Genomic DNA, 22,828 nt, shown 5'->3' on the forward strand with positions numbered 1-22,828 from the left:
AATCAGATCCTGATTAGTTTCGTCGGGCAACCATGTTCTATCATTATCTGTGCTGAAGTCGAACTAGGCATTGAAATATGAAGAGCTGTACAACAGACTCACGCGACGCGCAGAATAAGCAAGGTAGGTAGTTGTAAATTGAACTTATTCTACAAGGAATAAGCTTACATCGAGAAGAAGCTTACATCAGTTCGTTACGATGACTGCAGTAAAGCATATGCTCGTGGAAATTGTGAGTTTAACACGGCTCTCCACATGACACCTACTAACGCGATGGTGAATAACACACATGATTACCCTGCTGTTGAAGTCCTCGGGGAGATTTGACGGACCAGACTGCTCACGTAACTTAGCATCGTTGCTCTGAACAATTTTTTTTTTTCTATTTTTATTACGGAGATTTTTAGCCCTGGGCTAGTTCATCTCGGGACCAACGGCTTTATTTCCCTTCCGAAGGAAGTCGTCACTACAACTTTTTACGTCATAAGTAACTATGTTGGGGATGGGATTCGATCCCAGGTCCTTGGCGTGAGAGGCGAGTGTTCTAACCACTGCACCAGGCCCGTCCCCACTCTGAACAATCTTGCGAGCTTCCCAGGAAAGCTATTATCGGCCGCTATCAACCCTCATGGATGTTCTTCATAAATAACCGCACAGAAGCTCTTTTCAATTTTTGAGATTTTTATTAACCTAACATGATCGCGGAGCGAAAGTTGAATGGATTAATTCTCCCAGCAATTAAATAATCGACTTCTCTTGTATTACCAGTCAAACCCAATTGTCCCCAATGAAGTTGGATCAGGAGATGAATTGAAATTCGCACTTTGTCTTTAGTTATTCTAATGTAGGACTTTTGTTAGTTTCCTTTCCTGACTCGTGATGAGAGATGTGATCCTAGTCGATCGTCACATACGGTATCACAAAACGAAGGATGTTTCTAGAGGGAAGAAGACATCTCAGACCGAGAGTTATACTATTAATAAAAACCTAAATCACCGGGGTGCGATAGCGTGTATCAGTTATTGATATATTAATTACAATTTAATAATTATTCGACAATTCTCTCGCACTCCGTATTTTTTTTCCAGTCATACTTCGACTAGGTTCGACGACTTAACATTATTTAGCTAGGTTTCATAGGTAGGTAGGTAGGTACGTCTCAAGAGAGTGATGTTGGCGGCTTCTGCGAACCGAAAGCCCTTCTTGGTCCTAAGTCCCATCATTTGGACAGACATCCGGTCGTACTCCTTGCGTGATGAAATCATCTTCATGCTTTCGTCAGTTTTTAGCTATAGTTTGCCTAGTTAAAAAATGCACTCGTTTTGTTTCTATTACATGCTATAGTCCCTAACTTTACTATTACGTAGCTCTAACTTCTACCCTTCCTCATCTGAATTTCATCATCTCCCAGAACCAGAAATTAACCATCGTGACCAGATGTGGCCACCGCGCACAAACCAGTAGAAATTTTGGTATTTTAAAGCTGTTCCCTCGGTGACAGTGTGCTTTGTGACGCTTCCTCAGTAGAATCGTTTCCGGGAGTTCTCCTGGTGCTTCTGGTAGAACATGATTCCGATCACGACCAGCACCACCACGATCAGCATCACCAGCAGAATAAGGAAGAAAATTTTCACATTCGACATACCGCCCTGCTTGGGGTCCTCCTTGTGCTCCCGCGGTGCATCGAACGTTTCCGCCGAGGGAATGATACGGCTACGGTCTTCCGCAAGCAACGCTGGGGCTTCTAGTTCATAAAATTTGATGGCGAGCAGGTCGTGATTGTCCGACAGGTCACCGGTCGTGGCCGACACTCCGAAGTAGTAGCCGGTCGGCAGTTTGACTCCCGTCACCTGGAAACACTGCTTCCACGTGTTTTTGTTCTCCAAATCGGTGGACACTGAGGGCGAGAATAGTGTTTAACATTCTTTCTGACAAAAAAGTTATGTTTTCTGTGCCTTGAGATCATATTGACCTTAAGGTGAAGAAGAATCGAAGCCAAACTTCAAATTTTCAAGAGCACGAATCTGGAGAACCAAACATCGGTTTAAGATGAAAACTAAACAGCTCGAAGATTTACTATCAAGAAAACTTAATCGATTGGTCATTACCAGCTAGTGACCAATCACGGGAAAAAAAATCTGTGGTAAAAATTACTATTTTAGCTGACTACGCCCATTCTTGAAACTACCATGGAATTTCAGACAAATTTACTATGGTTACGGTACATCCCAACACATTAGGCGGCATCCACAAATCATGTAACGCTCAAGGGGGAGGGGGGGAGTAGGCTCAAGCGTTACTGCTCATACAAAAATTTAAAATTTTTCATACAAAAAGCGTTACGGAGGGGGGGGGGTCAAAAATTTCCAATTTTAGCGTTACGTAATAAATGGACGCCGCCTTACTGGATTTCAACTAGACATGGTAAAATCAAGCGCTATCTGGTCTGCTGAAAATTGCCGGTGCGAGCGCTTAAGTTAACCCCCTAAAATGGTAGTTTTTACCGCACAATTGTTTTGCGTGATGGATTAAGTTTTCAGCTTAAACGGATGTTTGGTTCTCCATATTCGTGCTCTTGAAAATTTGAAGTTTGGCTTCGATTCATCTTCACCTTAACCCTCTATTTCCCATGCTAGTTCCAGAGCTCCATTGATTTTCGAAATCTGGTATTGAAAAACTAAGCCCCCATGGTGGTGCTTATTAAAAGATAGCTAAATTGCTTTTCCAAAAACACATGTCGAAAAACCGTAAACCCGTCCAAACTTTGCGAACCTTTCGCGATTTCAATGTAGGATCGATATGACCCCAGCGAACAGACAAATAGTTTTTTTTTTTTTTTTTTTTGTCGGTAGCGATAGGGGTAGTACTGGCACTCTTAATCTGCCCTAAGCTCCTTCCCAGCATTTGCTTTTATAAGCCTCTATTGCGTTCATCACACAGACGTTCCTAAGCAATGTTGTTCAAATGGTCACTGTGTACGCTAGCAGCAATCAGCCCTTGCCGTAGTTTTGCAGTCTAGTAGTTCAGACTACTATCAAACTATGATAAGGCCTGAAATGCTACTAGAGTGGTTAAAGTGAAGAACGAAATAGTTTTATCAAAAGGTCCTCATTCCCCATTTCATTTCATCACTCACTATCGTCACTTTTATTTTTGACACTATCACGTATATCACCGATTATCACTCATCAACTTTCGTAATACACTTCAGATATACTTTCTATTATATCACTTTTCACATCACACCATTTTCATATAAATCTGTTAGCATTACCATCTGTTAGCATTACTAAGTAATTAAAAGATATTCAATTTAAATGTATCATTATTTTTGTTGCTGCAGAGTCATTACTATTCAAACTACGATTTAGCACTATGATCAAGAAAGTTACATTAAACAAAATCACTTCGATCCATTCTTTTGCACTCGCTGTCATTAACACTTTTATCATGCACGTTTAAAGAACTAGGCAATTAAGTTTATATTCAGAAAAATGATTGCACAATGTGTTATGACCATTATTAAATTAGTAGAGTTCACATCATTATTATTATATTTTTAACAAAACTATCAGAATCACTTCCACTTAATTTTCAAATTTTCATCACTATAGATTTAATTATAAAATCACTATTAGCACCTTCACAATCACTAAATTTAATAACGACGAGAGTAACGCACAGTTCCACCAAACACCCATTCTTATGTTGCATTATAAAACGATTGATCACACGTTGGCTTCGAAACTTAACCACCATTGCTGATTAGTACAAAGGATGCCACAGCTCGTGTAAACGAATTGAAACATCAAACAACCAGCACTGGTTTATAAGTAACTAATGAGCCCTGGCGGTCCCTCCGTTCGAAGAGGACCTGATAATATGCCGAAACATATTAACAGATCCTCCACCTGAATGCAGCCGTTTCATGATAAATCATGAACCGTTGGAGGTGTGCCAAAGTATTGGGAAGGTGATATGTTTCACAGACGGGTATTACTATGGTGCACCTTCTACTTTGGCACCGTCAAACCCTGTGATCGTGGCCAGGGCTATGACCCCAGCGAACAGACAAATAGTTGAATTAATATTGAAATGATGATATTGTTAATTTGGCAAAGAATTTAGAAAATTAAGTTCACCGAAAATAGATGAATGCATGCAAGTTGAAACAGGACCCATTAGAACGCATCTGGACTGGATGCGAATCTAATTTATCACTTCCGAAATTTGGTATAGATTCCAAAAAAAGTCCAAGTTTGGCAAGAGACTGTTCCTAATTTTCTACCGCACCCGACAATATCGCCACAGATCTTACCTGTCAGAACATCGTTTTCGTATCTGATACTGATCATCGTGTCGTAGTCGACATTTCGGAACTTGGCTTCGCAACCCGCCAGCTGCGTATGAGTACCATCTCGATCGTGATCGTATGACAGACTTCCATTGTTCACCATCGCACTGATGTACGGATGTTGATGCTAAAATGGAAATCAAAGCATTAAAACCCCGTTACAACTTGCATACTTTACCCCTTCGGTTACATTGTGCGGTCCATTGTGATTGCTGTACGTGTCCAGAATGATCGCCAGTCCCAGGAAGTTGTCACGGCTGCCAAACACCGGTCCCGTGTTCAACCGATCTCTCGCGTACCAAATGGCGAACCCATCGCCAAACAGATCCTTGCCTTTGCCGTGAACCTTGAAGTTTACATGCACCTCCCAGTTGATGGATGTACAGGGCTGCACAAATGGAACAATCACAAAGAAGCTCTTAATCACTTAATCGATAAAGCTCAGCTGTTTCCCCTGCATGGTGCTCCCCAGACCATTATTATTAGGAAAAAAAAATCATCGAATCTGTGCTCGTCAGTCGTTTTTATGGTTGACCTGTATGTCTGGCGAAATTTAAACAAAAATCATAGGGCCCATTTTGAAATTTTCTCCTTTTGATGGTATAAGTCCACAAATTCAATTATTTCAACGGTTTCTATATTCTGTGATTATCGAATGTGATGTACGATAAAACCTTGTTCGAAGTTGGGTTTCTTAAATCATTTGCTTAAAAACAAACAAGATCAGCAATACTTTAAGTTATGCAGTTCCACTCCATTTTTGGGTTGTTTTAACGCAATTCCGTAGGTGAGCCCAAGTACACAATTTTAGCTTAAATTTTCAAGGTACTAGGTAGTTTGCCTTTATTTTTAGTTCAGCAGTATACTCAATTTTGAATTGATTTAACGCAAAATTGAGTTCTTTCAACCCAATCATAAGAAAAGTTACATTTATCCAAATTTGATTTATTGCGCCAAAGTATCTGTTTCGTCCAGAATGCGACGGCCCTACGTTGTTATTTTTGATTAACCGACGGGACTCCGGGCGACGAAGAAACAACACGTTCAAATACTGTTTGAGGTTACTGTTGTATTGCCCATCACCGAGAGGCAGAGCTCCTGGTCGGTGAGGGATACTAGAAATACACACAACATACATTCAATTTGCGCTTCCCAGTACGGATAGATAGATTTTCTCTCTCGTTGGGACATACCCAGGTAACCAGTAAGCATTTAAAAAAGCATTTATGTAGCAGTATATGCGCCTTTACTGCAGGTTATTAAATGCCAGCGAGCCGTATATGCGCCTTAAATGCTACCAAAATGCAGGTTTTGGCCCGATATACGGCTGCTTAAATGCTAACCCTTCAGGAATTTCATATCGAACTGTCCACAACCTCCTACTCTCCTTTCCCCCTTCTAACTTCATTTTTCATCACATTCTCACTGCTGGTCCCTGTTCGTATCGCATCTCTCTTGTACTACATATGTTAGTTATTCGTCAACCCACCGGGAATTTAATCCTGCGACCCTTAGCTTGTTGAGCGCATCGCGCTGCAGGATAGTCTAAAGATGAAAAGTTAATGTGAATTGATTGTTTGCTCTATTTAAACTTTGCTACCACAGGATTTGTGTTTTGGATGAGTAAACGAAATAGAACTTAGAAAAGGCATTGACTCTGGCAGCATCTCTCTCGTGTTGGTGTAATGCATCCAAAGTACATGGTTAGAAAAGTGAGAAGGGATTTGTCGTCGTTGGCGTTGGTATGAACGTGACCCTCGTGTAGGTCACCGACACACCCTTTCATGTCATTCAACCTAATCGTAAACACTGAACATAATTATGTTATTTTGTACGATGTAGGCACAATATTCAATTAATTGCTCGATAGGATTTCAATTCGTCATCAAACGTCAACATCCCACCGCCAAATCGCTAGTGTTTGGAGGGGATTTTTACCTCCAAATTGCCAAATAACCTCCAAATCATCACCTCCAAGTTAGTTCTAATAGCCTCCGTTATATGAAATATGGTGGCGCGTCGATCGTCGCAAGTTTATCGTTAAACAGTCAATATGATTTTACTCTCTTATTTCAATGCAAAGCAATGAAAATAGTATCGGAAATTTATCAGCGTTCATATAATCACATCTATCGCATACTGTGTTTCAGTTTTCTTTGTTACTAAAACAATACTGACTAATTATACTACTAAAATCATGTCTTTGTGATACCTCTTGGAAGGCAGTAAAGGGTGTCATGCAGGCCAGTGAGAAATATTATGAAAATATTTGTTTCTCTTAGCAGTTTCGTGGCAGTATAAAGGCAGTTGAGATGCTCTGAAACCAAAACAAATTGCGCATTTGAAATGCTGATTAACAGTTGAAAACATTTAAATAGCAGTTCTTTTGCTAATTTGAGGCACCTAAGCAATCAGTATGCTATATTAGGGCAATGTGCACATGAAATGCAATTAGAAGACTGATTTACGGCTTATTCAAATGCTTATTGGTTACCTGGGTAGCGAACTTCAACTTTCTTCGTCGCTACACACTCGTACAAAATAAAGCTTGACGTCAACAGTGCGCATCGTACCTTCATGCTGTGCGTACACGAATTCTCTCTGCTCTTGGAAGTTTTCTTAAAAACTACCTAAAGCAATAAAACAGTACTTTTCAGTGCTACAAAAACAGTACTTTTCAGTGCTAAAATTAAAAACGGTACTTTTCAGTGCTACCAAAACAGTACTTTTCAGTACTATTTTTTCTACTATTGATCCCTTTACGATCCTTGTTTGGACCCGTGCCTTCGATTTTTCGTTGGACCCGTTGGCGAAAGCTAGCGGTGGTAATCCTTCTTGGACACCGTCTTGGGAAAAAACCTCTCGAAGGTCACGTCTTCTTTCGCTTATTAACTAAACATGGTATCAACAACAAACAAAAGGAAGGGTGAATCTCTGAATTCACTACTTCCTTCCAAAAAAGTGGGTTTTAAAACTGTCACTACACGTGGCAAGAATGGAAGAAAGGACGCTTCCCCGGAATGCGAACTTTCTTCCAAGGGTGAAATGAATAATTGTATCGAAATGAGCAATCAGTTCGATGCTCTAGACAAAATTTCCGAACACCAAATCGAAGCAGCCTCTAGCCCAGGCTCTTTGATTCAAGTGAGGAAGCAAAGAGTGCCGCCTATCGTGGTCAGTTGTTCCGAATTTGCGGGATTTAGGCAGGAGATCTTGAACTCAATTAGGGGAATCAAGGTTTCCTTCCAAATCGCAAAGAAAGGAGACTGTCGCGTTTTGCCGGAAACTCTTAAAGATCGTGAACTTCTTCTCAAACATCTTGAAGAGAAGAAGCACAATTTTTTTACTTATGACGACAAAACTGAACGTTTGTTTAAAGTTGTCTTGAAAGGTCTCTCAAGTGACTATAAATCACCTGAAGAGATCAAAAATGGAATAAATGATATACTTGGATTTTCCCCAGTCCAAGTAATCATTATGAAAAAGAGAACCCAATCTGGCTTTGTTCGGAAAGGGCTTTCTCAAGAATTTTATTTAGTTCACTTTAACAAAAAAGAACTAAATAATATTAAAGCTTTAGAAAAAGCAAAACTTTTGTTTGATGTCCGTGTGACATGGGAACATTTCCAGAAACCTGGAGGAAATTACCAGAACCCCACTCAGTGCCATCGGTGCCAAAAGTGGGGTCATGGTACAAAAAATTGTCGCATGGATGCTAAATGCATGATTTGCGGAGGTTCTTCTCACGCTAAGGACGTCTGTCCAGTGAAGGAAGATACCACCAAATTCATATGCTGTAATTGCGGGGCTAACCATAAGTCCAATTTTTGGAATTGTCCTTCACGCAAAAGGGTCATTGAGGCTCGTGCCAGGCAGATGAAAGATAATATCCGTTACGATAACGGTCGTTTCTGGAATTTGCCTGGTAGAGTATCGAACAATGCTCATTTTTCAGTTAACGATCGCTTGATCATGAATCATACCCATCAGGAAGATCATAATCATGCTCATTCACAAACTAATTTTAATCCGTCGGGTAGCCGTTCGAATCTTTCAATTTCGAATGTATCTACCCACGGTAAATCCTTTGCCGATATCGTAGCAGGAAATTTGAACTCCTCCCCTGTTCGATCAATGGGTACCCATTCTACTTGTTTCAAATCAAATGGAAAAAACCCTACCGCCACAGGTAACTCCGCTTCTTCGTCTACCGGAAATTCTAATGGGAAATCACATGACATGTCTGCCTCTGATTTTAATTTTCTAACTGAACAATTGAATCTAATGATTGATGCAATGTTCAAAGCCACCACTATGACTGAAGCAGTCCAAGTAGGTGTAAAATTTACAAATCAAATTGTTATTGGATTACGTTTTTCTAATGGATCCAAATAATAATTTAAATATTTTAAATTGGAATGCTCGTTCTCTGAATGGTAAAGAGGACGAGCTGTTTAATTTTCTTACGGTTAATAATGTGCATATAGCAGTTATTACCGAAACTTATTTAAAACCTGGATCCAAACTAAAAAGAGATCCTAACTTTTTTGCTTATCGTAATGATAGACTTGATGGGGCATGTGGGGGAGTTGCAATCATCATTCATAGGCGTATCAAACATCAACTGTTTTCATCATTTGAAACTAAAGTTTTTGAAACTTTAGGTGTTTCTGTAGAAACACAGTTTGGTAAATATACTTTCATAGCTGCCTATTTGCCTTTTCAATGCTCTGGACAGCAAGTTAATTTGCTCCAAACTGACTTGTGAAAATTGACTCGCAATAAGTCAAAATTTTTTGTCATTGGTGACTTTAATGCCAAACATCGGTCATGGAATAATTCTCAAAGTAATTCCAACGGCAGAATTTTATTTGATGAGTGCTCTTCAGGATATTTCTCAATTCAATACCCTGATAGCCCCACATGTTTTTCCTCTTCTAGAAATCCATCTACGATTGATTTGGTCTTAACCGACTCTAGTCATCTTTGTAGCCAACTGATTACTCATGCTGATTTTGATTCTGATCATGTCCCTGTTACATTTCAAATATCCCAAGAAGCGATTCTCAATCCTATCAGCTCCACTTTCAATTATTTACGAGCCGACTGGAATATATATGAAACGTATGTTGACTCTAATCTTGATGTTAACATTTCTTTAGAAACTAAACTTGATATTGACAATGCTCTTGAAACTTCAACAAATTCCATTGTTGAAGCCCGGAGCATTGCAATTCCAAAATGTGAAGTAAAATTTGAATCCGTGATTATAGACGATGATCTCAAACTCTTGATCCGTCTTAAAAACGTGAGGAGAAGGCAATTTCAACGCACTCGCGATCCTGCTATGAAAATTATATGGCAGGATTTGCAGAAAGAAATCAAGAAACGTTTTGCTCAATTAAGAAACAAAAATTTTGAAAATAAAATTTCTCAATTGGACCCTGGCTCTAAGCCCTTTTGGAAATTATCTAAAATCTTGAAAAAACCTCAGAAGCATTGAAAGAGGAAAACAAATTATTACTAACTAATTGCGAAAAAGCTCAAAAACTAGCTATGCAGTTTGAAAGTGCGCACAATTTTAATTTAGGACTTACTAGTCCAATCGAAAATGAAGTTACTCAGGAGTTCGAAAATATTCTCAATCAAGAGAACGTTTTCGAAAATGCCTGGGAGACTGATTTGGAAGAAGTGAGAACTATTATTAAAAAATTCAAAAATATGAAAGCTCCTGGCGATGATGGAATTTTCTACATCCTCATCAAGAAACTTCCAGAAAGTAGCTTATCATTTTTAGTTGATATATTTAACAAATGTTTTCAATTAGCATATTTTCCTGACAAATGGAAAAATGCTAAGGTTGTTCCAATTTTTAAACCAGACAAAAATCCTGCAGAAGCTTCTAGCTATCGTCCAATCAGTTTGCTTTCCTCCATCAGTAAACTTTTTGAAAAGGTTATTTTGAACAGAATGATGGCCCACATCAACGAAAATTCAATTTTTGCCAATGAACAGTTCGGATTCCGCCATGGACATTCGACCACTCATCAACTTTTACGTGTAACAAATTTGATCCGTTCCAACAAATCTGAAGGCTATTCTACTGGTCTTGCTCTTCTAGACATAGAAAAAGCATTCGACAGTGTTTGGCATGAAGGTTTGATTGTAAAATTAAAAAACTTTAATTTTTTAACATACATTGTTAGAATAATTCAAAGTTATCTGTCAAATCGTACACTTCAGGTTAATTATCAAAACTCCAGATCTGAAAGACTTCCTGTAAGACCTGGTGTTCCTCAAGGCAGCATTTTGGGACCAATATTATACAATATTTTCACATCTGACTTACCTGAGTTACCTCAGGGATGTCAAAAATCTTTGTTTGCGGATGACACAGGCCTCTCCGCCAAAGGACGAAGCCTGCGTGTCATCTGTAGTCGATTGCAAAAAAGTTTGGATATTTTTTCTTCATACTTGCAAAAATGGAAGGTTTCTCCTAATGGTTCCAAAACTCAACTAATAATATTCCCACATAAACCAAAAGCTCTTTATTTGAAACCTTCAAGTAGACATGTTGTCACGATGAGAGGGGTTCCAATAAATTGGTCAGATGAAGTTAAGTATCTAGGGCTCATGCTAGATAAGAATTTAACTTTCAAAAATCACATTGAGGGCATTCAAGCCAAATGTAATAAATATGTAAAATGTCTCTATCCCCTTATTAATAGAAAATCAAAACTTTGTCTTAAGAACAAACTTTTGATATTCAAACAAATTTTCAGGCCAGCCATGTTGTATGCTGTACCAATATGGACTAGCTGTTGTAATACCAGGAAGAAAGCTCTGCAGAGAATTCAAAATAAAATTTTGAAAATGATTCTGAGGCTTCCTCCCTGGTATAGTACCAATGAGTTACATAGAATATCCAATGTTGAAACATTGGAACAAATGTCAAATACAATCATTAATAATTTCAGGCAAAAATCGTTACAATCTTCTATTGCCACGATTAATGCGTTATATGTTTAGGTTAAGTTAGGTTAAGTATATTAAAAACGTTTTTTTTTTCTCTTATAAGCAGGTGAAATCAACTCACCTGTAAAAAAACTGAACTGCTACGGCAACTGAAATGTAATATGTTGTTAACAAAATGTTAATAAAATCTTAAATTTGTTTTACCAAATTAGGATGATAGTGTTGTCTAATAACACAGAACACCTAGATATAAGAAATGAATGTAATGTTTGGAATGATACTAATAAAGAAATTAAAAAAAAAAAGCTTGACGTCAGTGTGCTGCAGTCGCTTCGATGGTTCAGCTGACTCCATAACGGTAATGGTTGATTGATTGTCCTCGTACAATATTGTCGGTTGCCCTTCTTGCACGTCCAACTCACTCAGTACCTTTCGGATCCAAATCGCTTCACATGCTGCGTCGGCCAGAGCGGAACACTCCGCTTCAATTGACTCCATACAGCTTGAACAGGATAACAGAAACCGAACGCCCAGTTCGCGTCTGAAAAGCTAATCACCTGACGGTTGGACACTGTTGACCGTTCGTAGACCAATCCATAATTGCAGGGTACAGCCAATAATATCGCAAAATCCCCTTGGCGAGCGTCCAGTGATCTTCAGTTGGATTACTCTGGAACTGGCTAAAGTAATTCAACGACGCACTCAAATCCGGTCTGGATGTTATCATCAAATTGGTGGGGCTCCCAATCAGCTCACGATAGGGCTTTTTCAGCTTCTCATTTGTCTCGTTCTTTTTCAATTGCAGACCCGCTACAATGGCAGTTGACACGGGCTTCGACTTCTCCAACCCGAAACGCTTCAGAATGGAACGAGTGCTCCTGGTCCAACGTCATGCATCCCAGTAGCACATCGCAGCTAATCTTCAAACCCAGGAACATCTTTGCCTCGCCCATGTCTTGCATCGAAAATTCCGTCCTCATCATTTTCTTGATGGCGCCAATCATACCAAGACAAGGTAGTATGTCATCCACGTAAGGCAGCAGGAACACCTTTTCGCTACCACACTCACGCACGTACGGGCAACTGTCGCTCTCGCATCGTTAAAACCCGATCCGGGACACGAACTAGTGCAACCAGTCATTCCTCCTTTGATGACTGCTTCAAACCGTAGATGGATTTGTCCAGCTTGCAGACTCGATTCCCTTCCTTCAATCATCGAGGTTAGCGCATGAAGATTTCTTCAGAGAGATTTCCGTTCAGAAATGCCGTTCGAACAACCATCTGATGGACTAACGGATTCTACTGGTTGGCCAATGCATCATCCTAACCGTCGACATTTTGACCAACGGCGCATAGATTTCGAAGTAATCATACCCATATCTCTGCGAGAACCCTTTAGCGACTAGTCTGCTCCGATGCACCCGAATCCAGAATCTTATGAAACTGATTTGATTTTACCTCCGTTCGTCGCGGCACCATGCTCCATTACGAATGCCACTTCGATACCAGCAGAGTTTGCTTTCTCCTTGGCTACCCGAACGATTTACGCTTCTCGGTGTCCTTCTTCATGTGGCAGCTCGCCTTCTTGTGACCCATTTTCCCACAGGAAAAACACTTCAGTTTTAATCGCTCTCCGTAGAACGCAGATTGGGGACCTTCCTTAGCCGAGTGGCTAGAGTCCGCGGCTTCAAAGCAAAGCCATGCTGAAGGTGTCTGGGTTCGATTCCCGGTTGGTCCAGGATCTTTTCGTGATAGGAATTTCCTTGACTTACCTGGGCATAGAGTATCATCGTACCTGCCACACGATATACGAATGCGAAAATGGCAACTTAGGCAAAGAAAGCTCTCAGGTGGAAGTGCTCATAAGAACACTAAGCTGAGAAGCCGGCTTTGTCCCAGTGAGGACGTAATGCCAAAAAGAAGAAGAAGAACGCCGATTCGCCGTCCAACTGGCTCTCCGTCTCGCAGTTGTTCCGGCGCTTCACGTTTTCGCTCAGTAGTCTGGCCTTCATAAAGTCGAGCGTGCACTGTTCCACCGGTAGCGTTTCGAGAACTGTTACCAACTGTTGGAATGATTTCGGCATGGTTTAAAGTAAGGTGAATACCACGAACCGCTCATGTATCACGATATCCACTGATGCCAGCTCCCGGATGATTCGCTCGAATCACAACCATCGGTCCGCTTCGCTGTACTTCGGCACGACCAGTTGCTTTAGTACACACTCAAACAGAGTATGCGCGTTCGGTAAATAAAATTACCGAAATAAATCTGTAAATCGTGCAAATACCGATAATTCGGTAATTTGCCAGTTTTTGACAGTTTATCATGTCCAAAATTACTTAACTACGGTAATGACGGGGTTGGTGGTCTGATGGCTACCGCTTCTGCTTCATATGCAGAAGGTCATGGGTTCAATCCCAGGCCCGTCCCTTTCCTCGTACTTTGTAGTTGTATATCTCTCACTTGCTTCTATCTTCCATTCTAAATATATCACACTAAAACTATTCGTTCATAGCAAACGCTAGAACCAGAGACGGACAAGAAACCGTTTCCCTAACGCTTCCTACTTCCACGCGCACGCCTTTCTTACGCCTGATACATAGGCAGTCTGCTAACCACAAAAAGCAAACCTATCTGCCATGCCTTTCCCCCAATCCATACACTCCCGCATGAACTGACGTGGATGCAGTGGAATATACGGTCTACGTGGGAGTCAGTTCAATGCATCATCAATTCCTCCCCCTTCCCCTCATTGGTCTGCATTCTGACGTGGCAGGTGCCATTGTTGCCTAAAAATAGAAGATCACCAGCACTTATACACTGAGGATGCCTGTTAGTCCCAAGCAGTTATTCGGTTGGTTCCTTGTGTAAGTGCAGCTGATCTGGCGATACTGGAGTGCATCCACGGGCGGCCAATCAAGCTCAAGCTCAAGCAAGCTCCAAAATTACTTAACTACGGTAAATTGTCGACGATCTGTGAAAAAAATTACCGAATAGTCTGTGAATCGTTTGAATTACCGATAATTGTAAAAAATTCAACTGAAGTTTCGGTAAACGGTCTGCTAGATCACCAAATTCAGTAATTTGAACGAATGACAGCGTCTATTCATTTTCAATGTTTTTCTTTCGAGTGTTGTAGGGAAAAAGTCCGTGAATTATCTCCAACCAAAATTGTTCCAGTATTCTGAAGATTTTCTTGATGCAGGTGAGTTTACGGTAGTGCACATACCTACGTTCCATCCATTAACCAACGTTATATGTATTTTTGCAGTCTAAAAGCAGCGTCCGCTGCTCTAACTTATTTTCCCGTGCGCAACATGTTCGATATTTCCGACCGAAAATACGGCACCGATCCCAACGTCATTTCAGACATCGATCCTGAGCTCCGATTCCGCTATATTTCTGATTACATCATTGTGTTCAAATGTACTCTTTACTAATAAAATGAAAAATGCGATTTGAAAGCTTGTCTACTTTGTTACAATCGAAAAAAAGGGTTCCAATGGAAGTAATCCGTGCGCCGTGTTTACAGTTCTTCGGTAAACGATTACCGACAGGTCAGTTGTTTTGACAACTCAGCTCGAAAAGCCGAATTACCGAACAATCTGTAATTTTTTCGTTTACCGAATCGATTACCGATCGTTCAGCTGTTGAGATTTCGTTAAATGAATTACCGAACTCGGTGATTTGATCTAAGTGTGTAGAGAGTGGATTTGCCCTTGATGTAATCCAGCTGCGAATCAGCTGTCTTGGCCGATAACCTGTTGTGAATCGCAAAGTCAGCAATAAAAGACTGCTTCTGGTGACGGTAAAATTGTAACTGAGGTTTTTCAGGGTGTCTACTCGTTCACCGAAATGGAATTCCCTGATATTTCCAGGTTTTATAAAAATAATTCCAGGTTCAAGAAATACCCTAATTTTATATATCTAAAACAAATTAACGACAAATTTTAAAGTGTTTTCGATTTAATAGCTATTTATACACTTCTACACATTATGTAGAGCATGCTGAAACTATTACAATATACAATATTACAATATGAAGATGATAACAATATCAAAGCTAAGTTTTATTCAATTGAATCGTATGGTCTTATCCACTGGTGTACTAAACTGACTCGGTCGAAGAATTTTGACACTAGAGCGGGTCCAGATCACGTGGGGATCATACGGGAGCCAGAGTTTATATACACAGAGTTGCGCGAAGAGACTTCTTTGAATGCTTGTTCTTCTTCGTCTTCGAAAACAGCCCCTATCTGTTTTGCTGGGCTGCTCGATAGGTAGACGGTTTGACAGTTCGATAGGTAGATTTGGTTTCACTCTTCGCGCAACTCTTCATTCATAGACTCTGACGGGAGCGTGCCCCGCTCAAGTGTCACAATTCTCAGACCGAGTGAAATTAGACCACCGGTAGATTAGACCATTGGCCAATGATGATGCCTTTTATTCCGTTTGTAAGAGCTCTGTGAACTGAACGGACCTTTCAAGTGCATCAGTATGTGTCTTCTTGTTTTTTTTTAGTACAAATTATGTACCATTCATTTCCATCGGTCGTTTGGATAACTAAGACAGCTTCATGGGCGCAAAATTAAACTTTATTTGGATATTTGGCAATATTTTACAATAAATAATAAGTTTACCGATGTATTGGCAAGTTATCATACAGCAAAAAAGCCAAAGTCTTCAGAGCACTTATTCTTTGATTTGCGAAGAATAAGTCCCCCGAGGACACCTACCCGTTTTGATGCAATTGCGCACTTTTATTAGCGTTTCCGCACTTGTAAAAACTTCTGCGATAGTCCAGTTATGGAAGAAATGCGCAATATATAGTATAAGTAAGTAGGGTAGAAGTTCCTATTATCGCTATAGTATCAATTATGGCAATGGTGGAGAGAAAAAGTGATTTATGTTATTGTTTCACTAGAATATAGCGCCTAATATTCGCAGGAATGATGAAAATATTTGTTCCTGATGATAATTAGGCCTTGATATGAACATAAGAGTGGTTCAAAAAATCGTTTTTGCTCTACACTGCTCATTTGATTCAAGATCAAATTCTGAGTGTCCTCCCAAAATTTGAGCTCATTCTGAAGAAAACTGAGGCTGCACAAGCCCTTCAAAAATTATATGGGAATTACTATGGAAAAAACAAACAAGTCATTCAATCAGCGTCTCAGTAATTAGTTATTGATTTATAGCCAGTCACAAATTCTTCAACAGTGCTCATTCAACTTATGAACAGGCAACGTTGCTGCATCTGGCGCGAAAGATAGCATGCACAAATCATGGCTACTATGTTTTACTGCATATATCCAATTGTGCCTGCAGATCAGCCCAATTATTATGATCAAAGTTATACAACTCATACAAAAATCAATAACTAATTACTCAGTAGCCCGATTTAAAAACGGTCTTTGACAAAATTGTAGCTGATTACTGTATCTCACAGTATCAACGTAGCTCTAATTACTGAGAGCACATGGGCAAACACTATGACCGATTGAATGAATTGCTTGCTTTTCCCATAGTAATTCCCATATAAACTTTGAATGGCTTGTGCAGTCTCAGTTTTCATCCGAATGAGCTCAAATTTTGGGAGGACACTCAGAATTTGATCTTGAATCGAATGAGCAGAGTGGAACGAAAACGTTTTTTTGAACCACTCTAATACAGTATTGGACAAAACATTTGCAACTTTTTCGATTTTCCATACAAAATGACCAACTTTGGTAAGCTATATCTCAGTTATTTATGGACCGATTCGAGTGAAACTTTCACAGAACATCAGATATAACTTGAATTTTAACATATATTTTTGAATAATTTTTTCAATCACGAGATTATAAGTAATAACGGTTTGATTGAAGTGTAATTTTCGACGAAAATTAAAAAACTTTTTATCTCAAAATCTGATAGCCCTACACAAAAACTGTCTTCAGCAAACTTATTCATCTCGTCAAAATCTACAACTTTGCTGAAGATACCATGAAGCTGTTGCTTCAATATGTTTAGTTATGTCAATTATAAAAAATCGTCAAAAAATTCACTTTAGTCAAACCGTTACTGCTTTTCAACTTGTGATTGGAAAAATCACTCAAAAATATATGTTAAAATTCAAGTTATGTCTGATATTCTGTGAAAATTTCATTCAAATCGGTCCATAAATAACTGAGATATAGTTTATCAAAGTTGGTCATTTTGTATGGAAAATCAAAAAAGTTGCAAATGTTTTGTCCAATACTGTATATATCCATATAAAATAACACAAATAATTCGTAAAACTTTTAAATCCCGGATCCATTTTTTTTAAATAGAAACACGGATTATTAAGCCCCTGGGTAATCACATTCGACTGTATAACATTTAACTCTCGCATGATCTGGGATAACGCCCTAGAAGACGCATTAGTGACCACATGTGTAGCTCGTTGTTTCTGAGCAAACGAATTATTAAGCATCCAAACCAACACTACTGGCAGGTATGGAATGATCCTTTCTTCGCCATATCATTGTTTAATAACGTAAAACTCCATTCAAATGCTTAGAAACAACGAGCTACACACATGGTTACCAATGGCTTTTAGGGCTAGATCATAAGCTATGCGAGAACTGTGGGAATATAAATAAATGATAATTTTTTGCATTTCATTCGAAAAAGTTCTAAATTAATCTTGATTGTTCGAAATTTTGAATTTGAAGTTGTTTAAATTCCAGTTTACTTCTCGAAAATTGTATTTTCTGAAACTAAATATTTTCCAATAATTTTAAAAATTGTGCATGGTAAATAGGTTTCTTGAAAATATGAAATTTAGAAACCTCTTCCCAGAAAAAAATAGATTAAAAAGTAATCAAAAAGAGACAAAATAGTAATCAAAAAACGAAACAAGAACCAGAACAAAATAGTTTGATCAGACCAGACATTTCTCTGAAAATATTGTTAAAACTATTTTTTCCAATTTTTTTTGTGACATTACGACAACATACAAGCACATCTGGTATATGCCAGAAAAGTACAAACATTTTTAGGAGTTTCATCCATGGAAATTTTAATGGAATTTCAAAGAAAGCTAACAAATTGTTCAGAAAATTCGTGACGCATTCCTAAAGCAAATTTACGTGCATCTTTTGTTACAGTTACTTATGTCATTTCTTAGGTCACCATTGAAGAAAGAGGATTTTCAGGAAGACTTACTCTTGAAGAACTTTTAGAAGAGATCCAAGATTATTACTAAGATAATAAAAAAAAAAAAAATCAAAATATCTCGCAGGATATTACAAAGGATCTCCTGGAACACAGGACGAAATTACTAGAAAATTGTGTAGGAACAATCATTCCTACAATCGAAGGATTTCATAGAAAAAAATTGTTGTGGTATTAAATTGTGCGGAACCCTTAAATGAACTTTTCAATATTCCATGGGGATTTTTTGAGGATTTCATTGAAAAATGTTTGGATGAACTCCAGCAATCCTTGGATGATATGCTGTAGAAATTCCTAGGAAAAAAATCTAAAGGAACTTAATAATGAAACACAGGTCGAAATTTTCTTAATATATTCACTCGAGCAGCTTTTGGATTTATTCTTTGGAATAACCAAAGATGAAATGGCGTTGAAATTCTTGTCGGGTTTTCTTGGGAGAAATTCTGTGGGAAACTCGGTTGAAAAGCTAGTGAAAAATATCTGTAGGAAGTCCCAGGATAGTCTTTGTTCAAAGTACTCCCTGAGAAAATTACTAGAGGTTGTAACGTTGAAATGTTCAAGGATTTCCTGAAGCAAATTATGGAGGAACTCCTGTAAGCATCCTACAGTCATCTCTCCCTTACTCGATATTGAAGGGACCATCGAGTTAGGGAGGTATCGACTTACAGAACACAAAAGCAGTGCAACTGCGTTCCAAGGGACCATCGAGTTAGCCATGAAAACCAACTTTTACTATGGTTCTCTAACTCGATATCGAGATACGGAATATCGAGTAAGGGAGAGTTAACTGTATTTAAAAAATGCTAAAGGAATTTCTTGAAGAATTCTCAATAAAATCTCTGGAGAAACCGCATGGATATTTCCTGAAGCTGTTCTCGAGAAATACGAGAAGAAATTTTGCATCTCAGTTTGCAAGCAAGTTATGGAAAAAGAGACTATTTTGGTCAAAATAGAGACTTCAGGCACCATTTATCAAAAATAGAGACTTTTTAGAGACTTGCATAAAAATGGTATCTAAAAAGAAACCTGCTACCAGCCTCAGATATGTTAATACTTTACCGAATAAATTTAGACCATGTTTTGATAAGCTGATAAAATTTCATACTCGAATGGATCCTCACTGAACAGCTCATATAGTACTTTGAGAGCGGCGCAGCCGAATTTTTTTCGAATGAAGAGTTTTCTGGCTCTGGGTTATGACGCAAAAATACGTTGGCGTGAAAATATTCTCTCATGAATTATTACCTTAACATAATTCCCATGATCGTGAACGAAATTCCCTGAGAATTCCAGGTTTTTTCCAGGTTGAATAAAATTCCCTGATAATTCCAGGTTTTCCAGGTTTTTCCAGGTAGTAGACACCCTGTTTTTATTAATTCAAATTATAATGGACTACCTACCACGATTAGAATTCAGTATGCGCCTACTACTACGATTGGTTTGCTTGCTCTTGACGAAATTTAGACCAAATATTTCTCCGTGTAATGCTGTTAATCATGTTGCAATGTTGTCACTGACAATGTCGCATATGTTTTTCATTATTTACTCAATTTTCATAGGCCCAAGTGCAGTCGATCATAACGGAGCCAGTTGTATATGATCTTTGCATTTAGATTTTTAGATGATCTCAGGTCGAATTTATTGAGAAATTCTGGAAAAGTTCTTCACTGGTTTCTCCGAATAACCCCCAGAAAGAATTCTAGAAGGAATCCATAAGAATAGACGGAAGAAACAATGCAATTTCTTATAAAAATCCCTAAACGAAATCTTTCAAAAGCTCTGGAATGAACCTTTGTGGATCGAAAGGAATCTTTGGAAGATAGAGTAACAACTGGAAAATGCGGTTGAAGGATTAGTAGGAAAATGTCTGGAGGAAATCCTGGGACAGTCTTTGGAAAACAATTTCAAAGTAATTCCTGAGGAAATTATTGGTGGTAGTGCTTTGAAAAATCGTTGAATGACTTTCTGAGAGAATTGGAAGACCAATCTCTAGAAACATTTCTGTAGAAAACTCTGTTACAGTAGGAGTCTCTGAAAGTATTCCAGATGAAATCTCTGGAGAGATCTTCAGGATAATTACTTAAGGTTTTTGCCTCGAGGAATATAAGAAGAAATTCTTGAAGAACCTGTTAAACAATCGCGTTATAGCCTCTGAAAATGTCTCTGGATCCTGTAGAATTTAGCATCTGTGACAGAAAGAGACTGAGATCTTCCATTAAAAATAGAGTTTTTTTAGAGACTTGAATCTATAAAAGAGACCAAATAATCTCTAAAATGAGACCTACTATCAGCCCTTCAGATTTAATGGAGATTTTTTTTTTTTTTCAGATAAATACGGTCTGAGAAACACCGTGCCCTGATGAGTACTGCTGACTCAACAGAAGCAGTTTATTCTTACGCAAAAAAACATTATCACTTTAATGACGTGTCGTCCTCTCTCGTGCAGTTGATCAATTTTTGTCGCGTTCCCCTGCTCTAAAACCCCATGCATCCAACTTACCATTTGATTCCAGATGGCTCCACTCTTGGACTGCAGATCCGGCGTCAACCGAATGTAACTGTTGGTCACGAACGTCGATCCGATAAAGTCCCAGTACGGAATGGTCATCCCCGAGCCTAAAATCAAACGACACAACCGGTCATACAAAACAAGACAAACCAGCTGAGCTTCAACTTTCACTCGACTCTAGAAGAGGGAACCGGATTGCTTCCACTCACCCTGGTATGGTTTGAATAGGGAATGCTCCCGTTTCATGTAGTCGTTCGCATCATACTGCTGCTGGGTACTGTCCCGGACTCCAAAGGTAACCAATAGCAGAAGCACCGCCGCTACCGTGGCCTTCGTCAGTAACGTCGAGAGGTTTCCTCTGCTGGGGAACATTTCAGGCAGGGGCTTCTAAAATGAACCTTTGTTTGGATACGCTTTCTTTTGCGATACATCAATTATGAGATATTGTTGTCCCTTACCTGGCAGGTGTCTACGCAATTCGGTGGCCGCGAATTCCAAGCGGACACTTTTCTATACGCTATTTTTTTGAATGATATTATGCTCTGCAAGATAAATCCACGTAATGCGATTATCTGAAAATGTCGATATACCGTCGCAGTGATAATGAAAATCATCAAATGTTTCAGATTTAGCAAATTTGAAACATTTGCGTCCTTGAAGAACGAAAAAATCCAAGCCTACTTGAATTTTGACGTTGCGTTTGAATTGCGCGCATATCTTCTGCGCGTTACCGCCGCCGCTGGATGTGGATTTAATATAAGCGCCGCAATATGCAGCAAAACGCATAACCAACCACTTCTCGCGGACTTGCAGCTTCACTTCTTTTCTTCTGCTTCGCACTTTTGACAGCGCGTACTTGACGGGCAGAGCTGCCAGATGGTTTGATAGAAAATCTGTATCCACGAGGTTAAAAAATCTGTGTCCCATACAAAAATATCTGTGTCCATACAACAATTGTTGAAAGAAAATCTGTGTTCCATACAAATTGAATCTGTGTCAGAATAAAAATATCTGTGTAATACAGAGAAATCTGTACATCTGGCAGCCCTGTTGACGGGACTTTTTGACATTTCTATCGTAACATTTCAAAAAGGCCTAACTACAAAATGTAACACTCATTTTTTTATTATATCAAGCGTGTGCTGGAATAAGGGCGTAAGTCGCATGATCGATTTCTCTTCATCGATCCTCTCTTCTGCGAATAAAGGTGACAAGATGCAAGTTTGTCAGATTTTTTCACTTCGGACCGCTTGGAAGCGATGCAATCTTGCATTCTGATGAGAAAAAAAATATTCTAGCACACGCTTGATATATTCTTATGATTCTTATCAATTATTGCCCCTACAATACTCTCACAAGTATGCAAAACTATTTTCAGAGATAATTTTATTCAAATTTTGAAAGCGCTTATCTAATTATGTAGCACGTAGCAAATAACTGCTTGCGAACAATATTTTTAAAACCTCATTGATTACTTGTAACTTTGCGAATAATTATTTTTACTTTTCCGCGTTAAGCCTTTAAACTGGTTCTGGACTCAGGTTGGCGGCTTCTCAATTTAACTCCCATTTGACAGCCGCCCTCCACCCTTGGGTTTGCCGTGCTCCTGAGTCGTTTGAGGCTAGCTGCCTGCGAAGAGGGTCAGTTTGTCTCAGTCACCATCTGATCTGATACTGACGGAGGATGGATGTGCTCCCCAAAGCACGGTCCTCTGTGCGGCGTCTTCTGATGGCTGGACGGGTTTTTTTATGGATGGGGCTGGGAATCGAACGCAAGACCACAGACAAAC

At 39.1% G+C, this 22,828-nt stretch overlaps 1 protein-coding gene across 6 annotated transcripts; it reads right to left on the reverse strand.

Annotated features, from left to right (window-relative positions):
- Positions 1-663: 663 nt before the first annotated feature.
- On the reverse strand, positions 664-21,897 carry LOC5573534 (vesicular integral-membrane protein VIP36). Of its 6 annotated transcripts, none has more exons than XM_021838268.1 (7): positions 21,812-21,897; positions 21,498-21,575; positions 21,249-21,423; positions 21,031-21,146; positions 4,545-4,742; positions 4,319-4,481; positions 664-1,897 (listed from the first exon to the last, which is right to left on the reverse strand). In XM_021838268.1, the coding sequence occupies exons 3-7, from the start codon at positions 21,409-21,411 to the stop codon at positions 1,521-1,523; spliced, it is 1,017 nt and encodes a 338-aa protein (XP_021693960.1). In that variant the 5' UTR covers positions 21,412-21,423; positions 21,498-21,575; positions 21,812-21,897; the 3' UTR covers positions 664-1,520. The 6 variants fall into 6 exon arrangements, with proteins under 6 accessions (XP_021693960.1, XP_021693959.1, XP_021693958.1 ...); XM_021838267.1 differs by having other exon boundaries at positions 21,249-21,426; XM_021838266.1 differs by lacking the exon at positions 21,812-21,897 and adding an exon at positions 21,721-21,754 and having other exon boundaries at positions 21,498-21,581.
- Positions 21,898-22,828: the final 931 nt, after the last annotated feature.

The sequence above is a fragment of the Aedes aegypti genome, chromosome 1, assembly GCF_002204515.2.
Source record: "Aedes aegypti strain LVP_AGWG chromosome 1, AaegL5.0 Primary Assembly, whole genome shotgun sequence".
Classification (NCBI taxonomy): Eukaryota; Metazoa; Arthropoda; class Insecta; order Diptera; family Culicidae; genus Aedes; species Aedes aegypti.